A 15,841-nucleotide genomic window follows, 5' to 3' on the forward strand; every position below is an offset into this window, starting at 1 on the left:
TAGTTGATGTTTACTCGAAACACCGATAGCTCTAGTATCACTTGTAAGATCAATTCAAGTGTCTAGATATCCTATGCATGCTAGTTTTTATTTTATCAATCATTTTCTATAATCTAGCATACACCACACAAGCATGGATATGGAATTTAAAACTTGTGCTATGCAAGCAAACATATGTAATGCACATTTAAATGCAACATATAAGTTTATGAGCTTGCTCTCCCTACTTGTGTGCTTCAAATTTTAATTGATCCCCTTAGATTGTCAAATTCTCCCCCTTTGTCAATCCTATCATCTTTGTGAATTACTTCTCCCCTTTGGCATCAAATACCACAAAAGGTGAGCTTAAATTTCAGATAGGTTGGGGTGAAACCATGTTATTGTGAGGATCATTTTCCAAATTTGGTTCAATCTAAATCACTTGCAAAAGATATTTAACTCGGTTTGATCCAAGGGCAAGCTTCTTCACTTCTCATTTCAAGGGTTATCTTGACCATGTTGAGTTAAACACTTATAGCTAATTTTCTAGATTAAACACCTAGGTTCACAAGCCCACAAACATGTCATATGCTACCACTAGATCATTTCAAGCATACAAACAATAGTGGTACCATACAAGCATCAAATTCATTTGATTTTCATAAATGAGCCTAAGACATGTGAGGAATGACTAGATGCACTAAACAAGTCCTTAGCAATGGATGAATGACATGTCAACCAACTTTACCTTGCTTTGCTCGAAGGAGAGGCATGTCATACAATGGGGCTACATCAACACATATTTGAGAAGTCAAGTATGTTCAATTCATTCCTTAGCTTGAAAAACCTCTTCTCATCAAGTGGCTTGGTGATTATATCGGCAAGTTGATTATCGGTGCCCACACTCTCAATGCTAATGTCTCCTTTTTGTTGATGATATCTTATGAAGTGATGGCGGACATCTATGTGCTTTGTCCTTGAATGTTGAACCAGATTGTTGGTGAGCTTCACGGCACTCTCATTGTCACATAGCAATGGCACTTGTTTGAACTTGATTCCAAAATCACTCAAAGTAGCCTTCATCCAAAGTAATTAAGCACAACAACTACCGGCCAAAATGTATTCTGCTTCGATGGTTGAAAGTACTACACTATTTTGCTTCTTTAATGACCAAGATATAAGTGATCTTCCTAATAATTGACATGTACCTGATGTGCTCTTTCTCTCAACTTTGCATCCCGCATAATCGAGTTCGAATATCCAATCAACTCAAATCTTGCTTCTTTGAGATACCATAATCCAACATTTTGTGTATGCTTTAAGTACCTCAATATTCTCTTTATTGCCTTCAAATGACTTTTTCTTGTTGAGGCTTGAAATACTGCACACATGCATACACTAAACATCACATATGGTCTTGATGCAGTCACATAGAGTAGGCTTCCAATCATAGACCAATACATCTTTTGATCCATCATGTTGCCACTAGTATCACTATCCAAGTTACCATTTGTCCCTATTGGTGTACTAATAGCTTTAGCATCATCCATTCCAAACTTCTTGAGCATATCTTTGATGTACTTGCCTTGACTCACAAATGTGTCATTCTTTATTTGCTTGATTTGAAGACTAAGGAAGTAACTAAGCTCTCCAATTATGGACATCTCAAACTCATTAGCCATCATCTTTTTAAACTCCTCACAAAAATCTTGATTGGTTGATCCAAAGATAATGTCATCTACATAGATTTGCAACACAAATAAGTCATTGTCTATCTTTTTGGTGAAGAAAGTGGTGTCAACCTTGCCCATCTTGGATCCCTTAGAGAGTAGAAAATCCCTCAATCTCTCATACCATGCTCTTGGTACTTACTTCAATCCATACAAAGTCTTTCTCAACTTGTAAACATGGTTGAGCTTCTTCTCATCTTCAAAGGTTGCTCAACATACACAAGCTCATTAATGTACCTGTTTAGAAATGCACTCTTCACATCCATTTGGTACAACTTGATGTTGTGGGCACAAGCATAGGCTAACAAGATCATAATTGCTTCCAATCTTGCAACTAGGGCATAAGTTTCTCCAAAGTCAAGACCTTCAACTTGTGTATAGTCTTGTGCTACCAATCTTACTTTGTTCCTTACAACTATCCTATCTTGATCTTACTTGTTAAGAAAGACCCACTTGGTTCCAATCACATATGATCCTTAGGTCTCTCAACTAACTCCCATACTTGATTTCTTATGAAGTTGTTTAATTCTTCATGCATAGCATGGACCCAATCAACATCCTTCAAAGCTTCATCCATCTTCTTAGGTTCAATGGATGACACAAATGAGAAATGCTCATAAAAGGATGCCAATCTTAATCTAATTTGCACACCTCTTGAGATATCACCAATTATAGAGTCCAATGGAAGATCTCTTGCAACATTGGTTGGTTGGAGCACTTGAACTTGATTGCTTGCACTTTGTTGATCATTTGGTTGAGATGATGAACTAGCCACTTGTTGTTGATCTTTCACTTGAGCACCACCACTTGTACTAGCTTGATTTTGATCATAAGAACCACTAGCTTGCACATTTGAGTTAGAGAGCACTTGATCTCTGTCATCTTCAACTTCAATCACTTCTCTAGGCCTTATATCACCAACATCCATCTTCTTCATTGGATTGGCTAATTGAGTGCCTCTCACATCATCTAGATTCTCATCTTTCTCTTGAGAACCATTGGTTTCATCAAATTCAACATCATGAACCTCCTCAATAGTATCACTAGCCAAATTCCAAACTCTATAAACCTTGCTAGTAGTTGAGTAACCAAGCAAGAAGCCTTCATCACACTTCTTTTCAAACTTACGCAATCTAGTGCCTTTCTTCAATATATAGCATTTACAACCAAAAACCGAAAAATATGCAATGTTGGGCTTTCTTCCATTTAAGAGCTCATATGATGTCTTCTCCATCATGGGGTGACAATAGAGGTGGTTGCTATAGTAGCAAGCCATGTTGATTGCTTTGGCCTAAAATGAATGACTCACATTGTACTCACTCAACATTGATCTTGTCATGTCAATCAAAGTTCTATTCTTCCTCTCAATAAGGCCATTTGATTGTGGAGTGTATTTGGCCAAGAATTGATGCCTAATTCCAAACTTATCACATAACTCATCAATTTTAGTGTTCTTGAACTCACTACCATTGTCACTTCTCACTTTCTTAATGGTTGTTTCAAACTCATTGTGAATTCTCTTGATGAATGTCTTGAAGGTTGTAAACACATCACTCTTATAAACAAGAAAGAACACCCATGTGTATCTAATAAGATCATCTACTATCACAAATCCATATTTGTTTCCACCAATGCTAGTGTATGTGGTTGGTCCAAACAAGTCCATGTGCAACAACTCAAATGCCTTAGATGTGCTCATCATACTCTTCTTAGGATGTGTATTACCAACTTATTTCCTGAATTGACATGCATTACATAGCTTATCATTCTCAGATGTGACAGCTTTCAAGCCCCTTACTAGATCATGCTTAATCAATTTGTTTAATTGTTTCATTCCAACATGACCAAGTCTTCTATGCCATAACCAACCCATGCTAGACTTAGTGAGCAAACATGTTGACAATTGAGCTTCACTAGCATTGAAATCAACCAAGTATAGATTCTCATATCTAAATCCTTTAAATATCAAGTTAGAGCCATCTACACTTATGATCTCTACATCATCAACTCCAAATATTCACTTGAAACCAAGATCACAAAGTTGAGCTACCGACAATAGGTTGAAGTTCAAGCTCTCTACTAGTAGCACATTGAAAATGCTCAAATCATTAGATATTGCAATCTTACCAAGTCCTTTGACCTTGCCTTTGCCATTATCACCAAATGTTATGCTATCAACCCCATTGCTATTATTTATGTTGATTGAACTAAACATTCTTGAATCACTGGTCATGTGTTGTGTGCACCCACTATCAAGCACCCAATGTCTTCCTCTAGCTTTATAATTGACCTACAAAAGAAGATCAATTCTTTTTAGGTACCCAAACTTGCTTGGGTCCTTGAAGGTTAGTCACTAAGCTCTTTGGTACCCAAATGGCCTTCTTCTTTGGGCCCACAATTGGTGCACTAATGAACTTAGCCTTCACACCATTGGCACCCTTGGTAAGCAAATAACAAGAATCAAACTTAATTGAGGATACATTAGTTTGCTTGTTCTTGTTCTTGCAATATTGCTCTATATGCCCCACTTGCTTGCATCTATTGCAAAATCAACCATTGCCCTTCACAAAGCAAGCTTTGGGAGTGACAAAGGCTGCCTTGCCTTTCTTGGAGGTATAGTCTAATCTCTCTTTGTTGAGAGAAGACCTTTGGCTACCCAAGCACTTTAGCAAGCGGGCATCTCCACCATAGGCATTGCCTAAGGCATGAGTGAGCTCATTCACCTCCTTCTTGAGGGTTTCATTTTCCACCATTAGTGAGGCATCACAGATGAAACCATGACTCAAAGGTGAAGTAGAAGTGTAAGTGCTACAAGAAGGGTTAGTGGAAGCAACAATGATGGGTTCATAGAAAGATTCATTAATTAGATCACAAGTAGAACCCGCATCACATGTTAGAACAATCTCCTTGCCTTGATCAATGAGGGAGGAGTGATCTTTTTCAATCTTTGTGTGAGCCTTGCAAAGCTCCTCATAGTCTTCCTTTAGACTCTCATGAGAGGCACTTAGCTCATTAAAGGATTGCTTGAGAGCTTTTAGCTCTTTCCTCAATTCTTTTCACTCCTTCCTCTTTGCCTCAAGACATTCATGAGCTTACTCTAACATGTCCATGAGATCCACCTCCTCATCACTATCACTCTCATCATCTTGTACCTTAGTAGACTTGGCCATAAAGCATGATGGAGTGTCAAAGAGAGAAGACTTGTCGGTGATGGCAATGATTGCTAGTGCCTTCTTGATGGATTTCTTGTTATTATCACTAGAATCATCATTAGAAGAGCCATCACTATCCCATGTGACTACATATTCACCACCCTTCTTCTTCTTCTTCTTGAAAGTCATCTTCTTTTCTTTCTTCTCCTTCTTATCCTTCTTCTTCTCATCCTCATCATTGTCACTATTGTAGGGATAATCCGCTACAACATGATCCTTGCTCTTGCACCTGTAGCATCTCCTCACATACTCCTTGTTGTGATCTCTTCTCTTTCTTACACCATAGCCCTTCTTCATGAACTTGCCCATCTTGCACACAAAGAGAGCCATAGCCTCATCATCAAAGTCACTTGCTTCCTCATCTTCATTTGATTCTTCTTTCTTGGACTTGCCCTTGTTCTTTGATGAGGTGCTAGCCTTGAATGCCACACTTTTCTTCTTCTTGTCTTCATCCTACTTCTCATCTTTGTCAACCCCCTCTCTTTTCCACATGGTATGTCTCTTGTGTCATGACATCACCTAGTACTTGGTTAGGGGTTAATTGCTTCAATCCTCCTCTAATGATGATCAATCTCAATGTCTCAAATCTTGGAGGTAAGAGAGACATCATCATCATTTATCTTCTCACCCAAAGCCTTCAAGACATTGAAAATCACTTGCAATCTATGGAACATCTCCGGAATGCTCTCATCATCCTTCATCTTGAAGCTTGTCAACTTGTCCTTGAGAATGTATAACTTGGCACTCTTGACCGCTAGTGTGCCCTCATATATTTCCTCTAATCTCTTCCACACCTCACTAGCTCTTTCACAATCCTTGTCTTGGTTGGTGGGATTGTTGGGATGGTGTTGAGAGCCATTGTATTGCATTGCTTGTTTGCCTTGTCTTGGTTGGTGGGATTGTCGGGATTAAGAACCACATAATCACTCTCGGTCACATCGCACACTTGATCATTGATTGAACCAAGATACATCTTCATCTTTCTCTTCCAATAATCATAGCATGTGCCATCAAAGAACGGTGGTTTGCCCCCCACATGGTTGAACACAACTTAAGCCATCTTTTGACACTGAGGTTGTTAAGCCTTCAATCAAACAGTGACAACGGCTCTGATACCACTTGAAAGGTCCTAAATGGATAGAAGGGGATGAATAGCCTATAAAAATTCTCTACAAAATCACTAGAGCAATTGGTTAGTAACCTAAATGGTGAAATATAATTTTGCTCTAGCTCTACAAGGGTTGCAAGCCACCTATACCAACAATTCTAGTTGCTATGATCTCTAAGTTCACACAAAGGCTAAGTCACTATTCTCTAAGCTAGTGAGCTCTCAAAGACTAACTAAAGAGCCTCACTAACCACTAACAAGCTCTCAATGACTAACTACACTAAAGAGCTTGACTAGGCAAGAAAGTAAACAAAGTAAATACAAGAGAGAGTGTTGGAAGATTATACCACCGTATAGAGGGAAATGAACCAATCAATGAATGCCAAGCCAGTCATCGGGAGAAATCTAAGAGACAAGTGACACACCAATTTTCTCCCGAGGTTCACGTGCTTGCCGGCATGCTAGTCCCCATTGTGTCGACCAACACTTGGTGGTTCGGTAGCTAATAGGTGTTTCACAAACCTAGCCCAACAAATAGGCACTGCAAGAACCTACGCACAAGTGAGGTAACTCAATGACACAAGCAATCTATTAGAGTTACTTTTTGGTGCTTCACCGGGGAAGGCACAAGACCCCTCACAAAATCACCAGGAGATGGCCACGAACAATCACAAACTCGTGCCAATGCTCCTCCACTGCTTCAAACCATCTAGGTGGCGACAACCACCAAGAGTAACAACAAATCCGTAGCCACAACGATCCCCAAGTGCCACTAGATGCAATCACTCAAGAAAATGCACTAGGAATCACTCCCAATCTCACTATGATGATGAATCAATGATGGGGATGAGTGGAAGGTGTTTGCTTAGGCTCATAAGGATGTCAAGTATGTCAAAGTGCCAAGAGAGTGAGCCCCAAGCCGGCCAAACCCTTTAAATAGGCACCCCCACGCAAATAGAGTCGTTGCTTTGTCGGGGGCCCACCGGACTCGCCTGACCAGACGCACCCCAACGTCTGGTCGGCTGTGTCTGGTCCAAGGATGTCGTCCACATGGCCCTGCTTCAAACCTCGCGTGTCGGATCTCAACGGTCAAAACGTTTCGCTCGTGTAGTTAAAGAGTGACCAGACACGAATCAAGAAATGATCGGACGCCAGCCACGCGGAGTTCGATCAAGAACAGAGAGGTTCTAGAGCGTGTTTTCATGGACCGGACGCGTCCGGTCAGAGGTGACCTGACGCGCCCGGCGTCCGGTCTTCACTCTGCTCGCACACGATGCGTACGTCAGCCATGACCTAACACACCAGCGACGCGTCAGGTCGTGTCTCGCCTCCTGCATCTGATCACCACCGCGCGCTGCACTCTCTTTGGACCAAGTGACCGGACGCTAGCTAGCGTCTGATCATGCCACCGAGGTAGACCGAGAGCAGCGCCAACTAACCGAACGCTCCAGGGGTGAGTCCAGTCACCCTAGAGCCAGAGTCCAGTCAGGTAGCTTCGCCTCCTTTTCTTTTTCTAACTCCTCAACCGCTTCACCCTTTCTTCTAAGTTGCTAATCACAAAGTGTGTAACTTGTGTGCACGTGTATTAGCATTTTTCAAAGCATTTTCCAAGGGAAAATTGTTAGCACACTAGGTCCCTAATGCATATGCAAGAATCATTTCACCTAGTGGCACTCGATAACCTCTTAGCCAAAGATTTCCCCTCTTTATAGTACGGCTACCGATCCTAAACGTACTTACACCCTCTATGGTGTCTTAAGTGTCAAAACAAAAACTTATTTGATACATTTGCCTTGATAACCTTGGTTTTTGTTTTTCTCTTTCTTCTTTTCCAAGTTGGAGCTTGATCACCATCATCTCATGTCCATCTTTATCTCCATGGACTTCTTCTTGCTCCACCACTCAAATTGGACCATCATATCTAGTTACACACTTAGATGCAAGAATTAGTCCATAGGTTTTATCAATTATCCAAAACCAAACTAGGACTTTCACTTGTTAGAGATGCAAACATGTGGATCTAGGGTTAAGAAGAGTGGTGTTGGTATGAAATTTGTCTTATGTGACATTAAAATCTCAATGTATCACTTTATTACAAGGGAATTTAGACTTTTGATATCATCTACGTGGGAGCTTTTTTGTGAGAATGACAGACGCGTTCAAACTTGAATCATCATTGTATTATTTTGTTCCCGTCGCAACGCACGGGTATGATCCTAGTGAGGATTAAAATGAGTACATAAAGATTCAAATAATTTCAAGCTAAACACCATAAGATAGACCATGATTTTAGAGAAAAAAAATTAAAACTAGTTTCATAGTTTTCCAAGGTAAAACAAATTTTCTATGAAGTTCTTAGATTAAACCAGATTTTAGGATTTTTAGTATCATTATTTTTCCATGTAAAAATATTTAGATATTTTTTTGAAACTTTATTTTTATGATTTTTTAGATATAATTCTAGTCCGATTTACCTCTCTAAACATTTAACTTAGATTGACTTTTCCTATGACGTAGCACCACATCAGCAAAACCACTATTAAAACAAACCAAGGTGCAAAAACAAACGGTTTTAAAAGTTGAGAGCTGAAAAAATTGGTTTTATAACATGGATGAAAATTGAATGGCCGTGATAATTGAGGGAGGTAAATTAGACTTTTTTCAATGTAAAAGAACAAGCACCACTTGTGGTTAAGGAGGCCAACGGGATTGCGAGAGAACCACGGAAGGTCATGCCGAGAACTACCAAAGGAGAGCTCATAGGGGGCCGAAGCATATCTAGGGTTTGGCTGATATAGACGAAAAATCAAACAAGATCCAGAAGGAGCACCACGATAGCGCATATCCATGACTATTTAGGGTGTATTTGGGACTGTTTCGCTGTATCTTTTCCAACTCCGCTCCCAATTTTACTGGACAAACAGGTATGACCCCATTAGCTCTACTTAAAAAATGGAGTTTATAAAGCACCTAAAGATGTACTCTAGAAACTATAGTTTTTTTTTAAAGTTGCTCCACGGTATAGTTGATAGAACGGAGTTAGTGAAACAATCCCAAACATACCTTAGTGCTGCTACACCTTCGTCCCAAAATAATTGATGTATTAGGTCATTCTAAGTCAAACTATTTTTCAAGTTTGACCAAATTTATTAAAAAAATCTTACCATTATCTAAGGATTATTAGATTTATTATGAAATATATTTTTGTAGTGTACCTATTTAATGTCGTAAAATATCGATTTTCTTTTCTACAAATTTGATCAAACTTAAAATGACTTACTTAAGGCAAACTTAAAACATCAATTATATTGGGACAGAGGGAGTAAGATACAAGGGGAAAAAAGACCGGCTCACTTATAAGACTACTAGAAAATGGAGCTTGTGAGAATGTGAAATGCTAGCACGCATAAGTTATCATGAACTGCATTTTGCATAAAATTATCTGACCAAACTATGCAATCTTGAATAGTAATTTGCCCACAAAAGTCAAATGAACTGAATCAAAGAGAAGGTTCAACCATCCTGAATCAGAGGCAAACATCCAAGCCATGCACAAAAAATTTCAAGAACTTCTGAACCATCTAGCGTGGAACCAATGGAACAAACAGTTATCCACACTTCTTGTTATTAGCTTGGAGGGGAACAGCTTCACTGACAAAAATGTCCTCCCGCGCCCTTGTAGTTGCAACTTGCAACAGCAGAAACAAACACCTCTACAATTCTTGTTTTGAACCAAAACATGTCTGCATCTCAAAACAAACAAAATTAATGTGGAATGGTTGGCGTCCTTTCCTTTCCTATACTAAATACAAGGTACAGAACAGTGTCCAGAGTGAACCAAGTTTGAACAATCCTAGTGTACATCGAGTGGCCTCAGTTGGATTGCCTCTACAAATTGTCTGCATACCCATATATGAGCAATTCCAGACCTGAATTCTTGACAGAATAAAATACCACAGCAGATGCTAAACATCATGGGTATGATTTGATGTAACAAATGAACAGCCTTGTCAGTAGTCATCTTCATCAAGCATTGGCTAACTCATTGCATCGGGTGAAAAAAAGATGAGATGTGTACAGTGCACTGTCAGAAATAGTGAAGGCAACTTGTGATGCACTGCTTGGACTTCTCTTTGTTTTGGTTCGGCAGGCTTTGTACTTGGATGCTTTGTTTTTTCCCAACTTCTCTTAATGAAATACATGCAATGCACATTCTTGAAAACCTTACTGCTTGGACAACTTGTGTAGCTGATGAACAGTTACTAAGAAGCATCTCTAATCTTTTGGTACATCCTCCTGTATATGGTTGCTCCTTCAAGCTCTGCATGGATTTCTCGCTCTGTCCGGATTCCCATTGGGTTGTCCAGAAGCCATCCTTCATGGTCACACTGAAGATCTTGATCGACATAATTAACATGTGCCAAAATACCAGAGTACCCATCAAACCTTTCTCTCATGTCTACAGCTACTTCTAGTACATCTGATTGTATGAAAACCTAGTATCAATACACTGAGATGTTAGCTTGAAGAAATGAAGGACATGTGTGCAGACATGGTAGACACATGGGAGATCACAACAGCAAAAACTAAAATGAAGTACATGACGAAAACTGGCCTTAGTTCAAAATGAAAATGTATGGCATGAATGCATTAGGTTATCTTGATTTAACTATCGCCATGCAATGCATAGAGCCTGCAGGATTAGTATGAGTAGAGCAATGATTATTACAGAATTTGGAAGTAACTGGTTCATGCCTTTGAGATTAGAAAGACAAAGCTTGGAATACAGAATTGCCATACCCGTCCGCCTAAACAGAGATTCTTTGTGATTGAATCGACCAATGGTTGCTGCAGAACTCTTCTTTTGTGATGTCTCTTTTTGAAGTGTGGATCAGGACACTACAAAACCAGCAAATAGACATTGAAATCTCACTTCCATTTCCATAACATCAGGAAATAACAAAGCACTGAATCAGAATAGTTATCACCGAGCTGACAGATATAACTAAAGGACTGATGCAGGAGTGCAGGACCCAGCTACACTCACCAGTATTGAAACAAGTGACAAGGGACCAGGGTATGACGATATGATTTTCTGAAAAGACACCGTTGCATTTGCAAACATAAAACAGCTGTGGAAAGAGAATAATTCATTTCAAGTGCTGTTACATTACTGCACCGGTAAGAAAGAGCAAATGCTGAATTGGGATGTCAGGCAACTTACACATTCATAAGCCCCAATTCATTCACCCAGAACTGTGCCCGCTCCACCAACTACAGAAACAGAATAAGTAGAACATCACGAAACTACAATTTTAACAATGCATGAGTACCGGATACAATTCGAATGCTCCTATCTTAGGTACAAACCAAACCTAATTTGGAAGGCTCACATAGAAAACAAATGCAAATTTAAATTATTTGACGCTAATACAAGGCAAAATTCTCACGGCAGACAACTTGGAGTTAAGGGGCTGGCCTCATCAAGATAATTGCATTATGCGCAGTGGACCGCTCGAGACTGGCGTACACTTATGCCTCTTATGCCAAAATGTTTCAACGGCCTGGCAATCTATGTAATGTGGAACCTCTGGAAAGAATGAAACTGAATGATCTTTGAGAATTGTTTCCAAACAGCACAGTGAGTGCCTTTGAAAGCAAAATAAGACATTGACTGTGGTTCATTTTCTTTGCTTCGTGCTGTGAGAGTGCAGGCTGTGTGCTGTGTCACGCTTTGGGTGGACTGCTCGAGGTTCCCAGTGCTTTGTTTCTAAAACTGTTTTGAACTCTCTTTTGTCTCTTACTGAAAGGCAGAGCTCCCCTGCCACTTATACATTCAAAAAAGAAAAAGGAAAAAAATCCAATCCAGAAACTAAACAAGCTGAAACCTTAAAACCAATTAAAACCTTTTGGCGGATTTCTAGCCCAAGGTAGTTTTGCCTCTTGCCAGAATTCTTCGCGTGCCAAATCAAGAACCTCCCACTCCCTGGACATCAAGATTCCCTGAGAACAACCTTCTACAAGCAACCAACTGTCACAATGATAAAACTAAATCAAAGTAGCACTTGCGCACCGCAGCCGATGTCGACCATGAGGGGAAGCAGGGGGTCGTCGAACACTTCCTTCCACTCTGGCGGCTCCGTGGGCTCCTACGCACCGCAAAACAGAGCACAAATTAGTGGACAAATACGAGTGCCTGTGCTCGCTTGGCAAATGGCAATCTTGAAAAAATGGGTGGGGAATTAGGAGTGCTTTACCGAGAAGGATGAGCTGAGCGGGTTCACGTGCTGCCGTATGCGCATGTGATGGCCCCTCTGCGTACAGAGATGGATGAGCGGTAAGATTGCACCGGGGATAGGGACCAAGAGAAGAAGGGTGGAGACAGACGTTGGGGTACAGAGGCCGGAGGTTGAGGTCGGCGTACTCCTTGTCCACGGCGTCGGGGCTCTGCGCAGCGGAACACCGAGCCCGGGACGAGGGACCGCGGCGGGCGGAGGGGAGGCGGAGGAGGCGGCAGCACAGGGTGGCCGCAGCCGTCCAAGCCATGCTGCGCCAGGGTCTCTCGGCTGCCGGCCTGCCGCTGCCGCTGCCGCCGTGCAGAAAATTGGATATTTGCAATACTCAACAATGTTTTTTTTTTTTTGGTAATTTACCATTTTTAAGATGGGCACTGGGCATAAAAACTGTCATATACTAGTATAAATGTTTTTTTTTCTCAAACACGTAAGAGAGTTGTGTATCAATATTGTCGGTACAGAAAGTGACCAACTAGTGAATATTTATAGTTTTGTTCTACGTTGTGATCAGAAGTGGCCTAGCACTCAATGATACATGATTTATACTGGTTCAGGTAACGTGCCCTACGTCCAGTTGGGGTCGGTCGGTGACTTTATTCCTGAGCCCAGGTGCTCGAAGTTTGTTGTGGGGTTACAAATGAGAAGGAGAAAGATAGGGTGTACAAGAGGCCCGGTTGGCTCCGGTCGGAAGGGCCGAGAGCGACGGGGACTCCGCTATGAGCTAAGTGTTCAAACGTGTGCTTTAGGTCTGAACCTGGCGGTTCTGTGGTTGTGAGCTATTGGACTAATGAATCTAAAGGAACTAAGCTTGGATCGATTCGATCTCTTGCTGTTGTAGGGAGTGCATCTCCTTTTATAGATGAGGATTGGATGTTACAGGTGAGAGAGGGAGGATACGGATGTTTTTAAGCCTTGTTGCCCACATCGATGAGGATTGAATAATGGTAGGCGCCCGCAACACTGTTGACGTCACTGTAGAATGTCAGGTGCACATGGGAGGTTGCATTGTCTTCTTGAGGAAGGGTTGACGTCGGTACCTGCAAAATACTGCTGAGGAGTCTCACCACATTACCGGGTATGGTGAATCCCGGCGCCTATAACACTATTGATGCCTAGAGGCATGTGAGGGGCTTTTTGCCATACGGGAGTCCAGCGGCGCCTATAATACTGTAGGGATAAATGTCGGCGCCTACAATACTGTTTGTGTCAAGGTGGTTGTGGAACACTGTTCTCGCAGGTGTGCAGGGTATGGTCCCTGTGCCGTGGTTTGACTCGCGTGCTGCTTTCTCCGTTCGTCCCTGGTCCCTTCCGAGCGCGCGTCCCCGGTCGGATGGCCCCAGTCGGCTTTGGTTGCGTCGGTCGGAGAAGAGCGATGAGCAGGGTTCTTACGTACCCCGGTCGGAGAGACGTGGGGTCGGAGTCAGAAGTAGGGCTCGGGGCAGGCCTTCCGATTGGAGAGGCCGTCCGGAGACGGCTAAAGCCTGAATCGAGCACTCTGGTCGGATAGATGGGCCGAAGTAGCTGACGAGTGGGTGTTGCTCTTCTTGGCCTGGCCTTCCAGTCGGTTGCTGGACCGCCCCTTTGCCCTGTTGTTTTTAGACTCTTGGGCCGAGCCTTGGCGCAGAAGCCGGTCCCCGAGGGACCCTGGGTTTATGAACCCGACAGGAGCCCCCGAGCCCCCGGGCGATTCGGGTAGAATCATCCGGGGGATTTTTGTCTTGCCGACGGGTGCACACGAGCGTACCCGTGGGTGTAGCCCCCGAGCCCCCGGGTGGTTCGGGCAGAACCGTCTCGAGGGTGTTCTGTGTCATCAGGGGAAGTTTTTTGTGTTGTCGGTGGGTGCGCACGAGCGCACCCGTGGGTGTAGCCCCCAGGCGGTTCGGGAGGAACCGTCTAGGGGGTTTTGTTTTAGCGGGCATGTGTGCGTGTTTTTAGTCTGAGATGAAATTTTGTCAACCAAGGCATCGTTGTGCAGCCGAGGCGTTTTTAGGCGCGAAGATTGGATTTGAGACAGAACTTACTGATCCCGGCGTCGATGTGCACTGTGGATCGGGCGAGGAAGTTAGTTTGGATGCGAGAGAGCTCACTGATCTTGGCGTCGATGCGCGCCGTGGGATCGGGTGAGGGAGTTAGTTCGGACGCGAGAGAGCTCACTGATCCTAGTGTCGATGCACGCCGTGGGATCGGGTGAGGGAGTTAGTTCGATCGTGAGAGAGCTTACTAATCCTGGCGTCGATGCGTGCTGTGGGATCAGGTGAGGGAGTTAGTTTGGGACAAACCCTGGCGTCGGTGCGCGCCGTGGTTTTGAAATGGTTAGTCTTAGGGGTAGGACGAGACCAAGTCCGTGGGTCCTAGCATCGGTGCGTGCCGTGGGACCAGGCGGGTCGGAGTCGTGGATCCCTGGCCTTGGCGTAGCCTGGGCAGCCGAGGTAGTTAGTTCAGTTAGTTTTCATGCGAGTTTGGAGTCACGGTCCCAAGCTATAGCCGGATGTCGTAGATCCTGTCGACGCGAGTTCGGGGTCACGGTCCCAAACCGTAGCCGGATGTCGTAGATCCTATTGACGTGAGTTTGGGGTTGCGGTCCCAAGCCGTAGCCGGATGTCGTAGATCCTATCGACGCGAGTTTGGGGTCACGGTCCCAAGCCATAGCCAGATATCGTAGATCCTATCGACGCGAGTTCGGAGTCACGGTCCCAAGCCATAGCCGGATGTCGTAGATCCTATCGGCGTGAGTTTGGAGTCACGGTCCCTTTTTGGCTTGAGCCCCCGAGCCCTGTTGGGCCTTCGTAAGGGTCGATGTGAGTTGTGTGCATTACCCCATCCGGTTCCTTACAACCGGAGGGGCTGAGTTTTGTCGCTTGTCCCGATCGCTCGGGCTCAAAGACTAGCTCAGTGAGTTCGCTAACGGGTGTGATCGAGCGAAATCTGGGTCCGTCGTTTATGACAGGGTCGGCATAGCCCTCTTGTGACATTCCACTACTCCTTTACCTGCAACCCAGCAGATGCCTAGGTCGTTCTAGAGACCGACCTGGGTGGCCTAACGGCCTCCCCTCGATGGAGATTCTATGGGACTGGCGAGAGGTTCAGGATCGAACAAGAAGGTTGAGATGACCTGGTCTGCCTGACCGGGCGAGGGCCGCATGGTGCTCATCTATGGTTTTCTCCCCTAGCTCTGTTGTTTGCTCATGTCGAATGAGGCAACCGCCACTTCGTGACACAACACGGAGCGTTCTGGTGCATTTCGCTGCACGTGTGATGCTTAGTTCCTGAACCCTCGGGTAGTTCAGGGCCTGAATCATCCGGGAGGTGCGGGCGTATGGAATGAATGCGCATATGGATGTATGAAATGATTGTAAGGAAATAGAGGGGGTTGGTAGTGCTCACCTTGATGGCTTAAGTGACGGGGTTCGGAAAGCTTTAGTCGGAAATGTCTGACCGGGACCTACGCTCGTCAATCATGGGTGAGCCCTTGTGTGAATAGTTTTTGTATTTATGAACATATGCTCACCTTGATGA

The 15,841-nt window shown here is 43.3% G+C and overlaps 1 protein-coding gene across 1 annotated transcript; it reads right to left on the bottom strand.

Moving 5' to 3' along the window:
• Nucleotides 1–9,511: 9,511 nt before the first annotated feature.
• On the bottom strand, nucleotides 9,512–12,652 carry LOC136458336 (uncharacterized). The gene is made up of 8 exons (XM_066458289.1): nucleotides 12,417–12,652; nucleotides 12,287–12,343; nucleotides 12,103–12,178; nucleotides 11,936–12,015; nucleotides 11,254–11,303; nucleotides 11,077–11,161; nucleotides 10,830–10,928; nucleotides 9,512–10,525 (listed from the first exon to the last, which is right to left on the bottom strand). The coding sequence occupies exons 1-8, from the start codon at nucleotides 12,573–12,575 to the stop codon at nucleotides 10,292–10,294; spliced, it is 840 nt and encodes a 279-aa protein (XP_066314386.1). The 5' UTR covers nucleotides 12,576–12,652; the 3' UTR covers nucleotides 9,512–10,291.
• Nucleotides 12,653–15,841: the final 3,189 nt, after the last annotated feature.

The sequence above is a fragment of the Miscanthus floridulus genome, chromosome 6, assembly GCF_019320115.1.
Source record: "Miscanthus floridulus cultivar M001 chromosome 6, ASM1932011v1, whole genome shotgun sequence".
NCBI classification, from domain to species: Eukaryota; Viridiplantae; Streptophyta; class Magnoliopsida; order Poales; family Poaceae; genus Miscanthus; species Miscanthus floridulus.

Excerpts from the sequence above, each read along its gene's own strand:
- LOC136458336 (XM_066458289.1), bottom strand. The coding sequence starts at position 12,575 with ATGGCTTGGACGGCTGCGGCCACCCTGTGCTGCCGCCTCCTCCGCCTC. Across the intron at positions 12,344-12,416 it reads TCCGGCCTCTGTACCCCAAC|AGGGGCCATCACATGCGCAT; the intron begins GTCTGTCTCCAC and ends CTCTGTACGCAG. Across the intron at positions 11,162-11,253 it reads GAATTGGGGCTTATGAATGT|CTGTTTTATGTTTGCAAATG; the intron begins GTAAGTTGCCTG and ends CTCTTTCCACAG.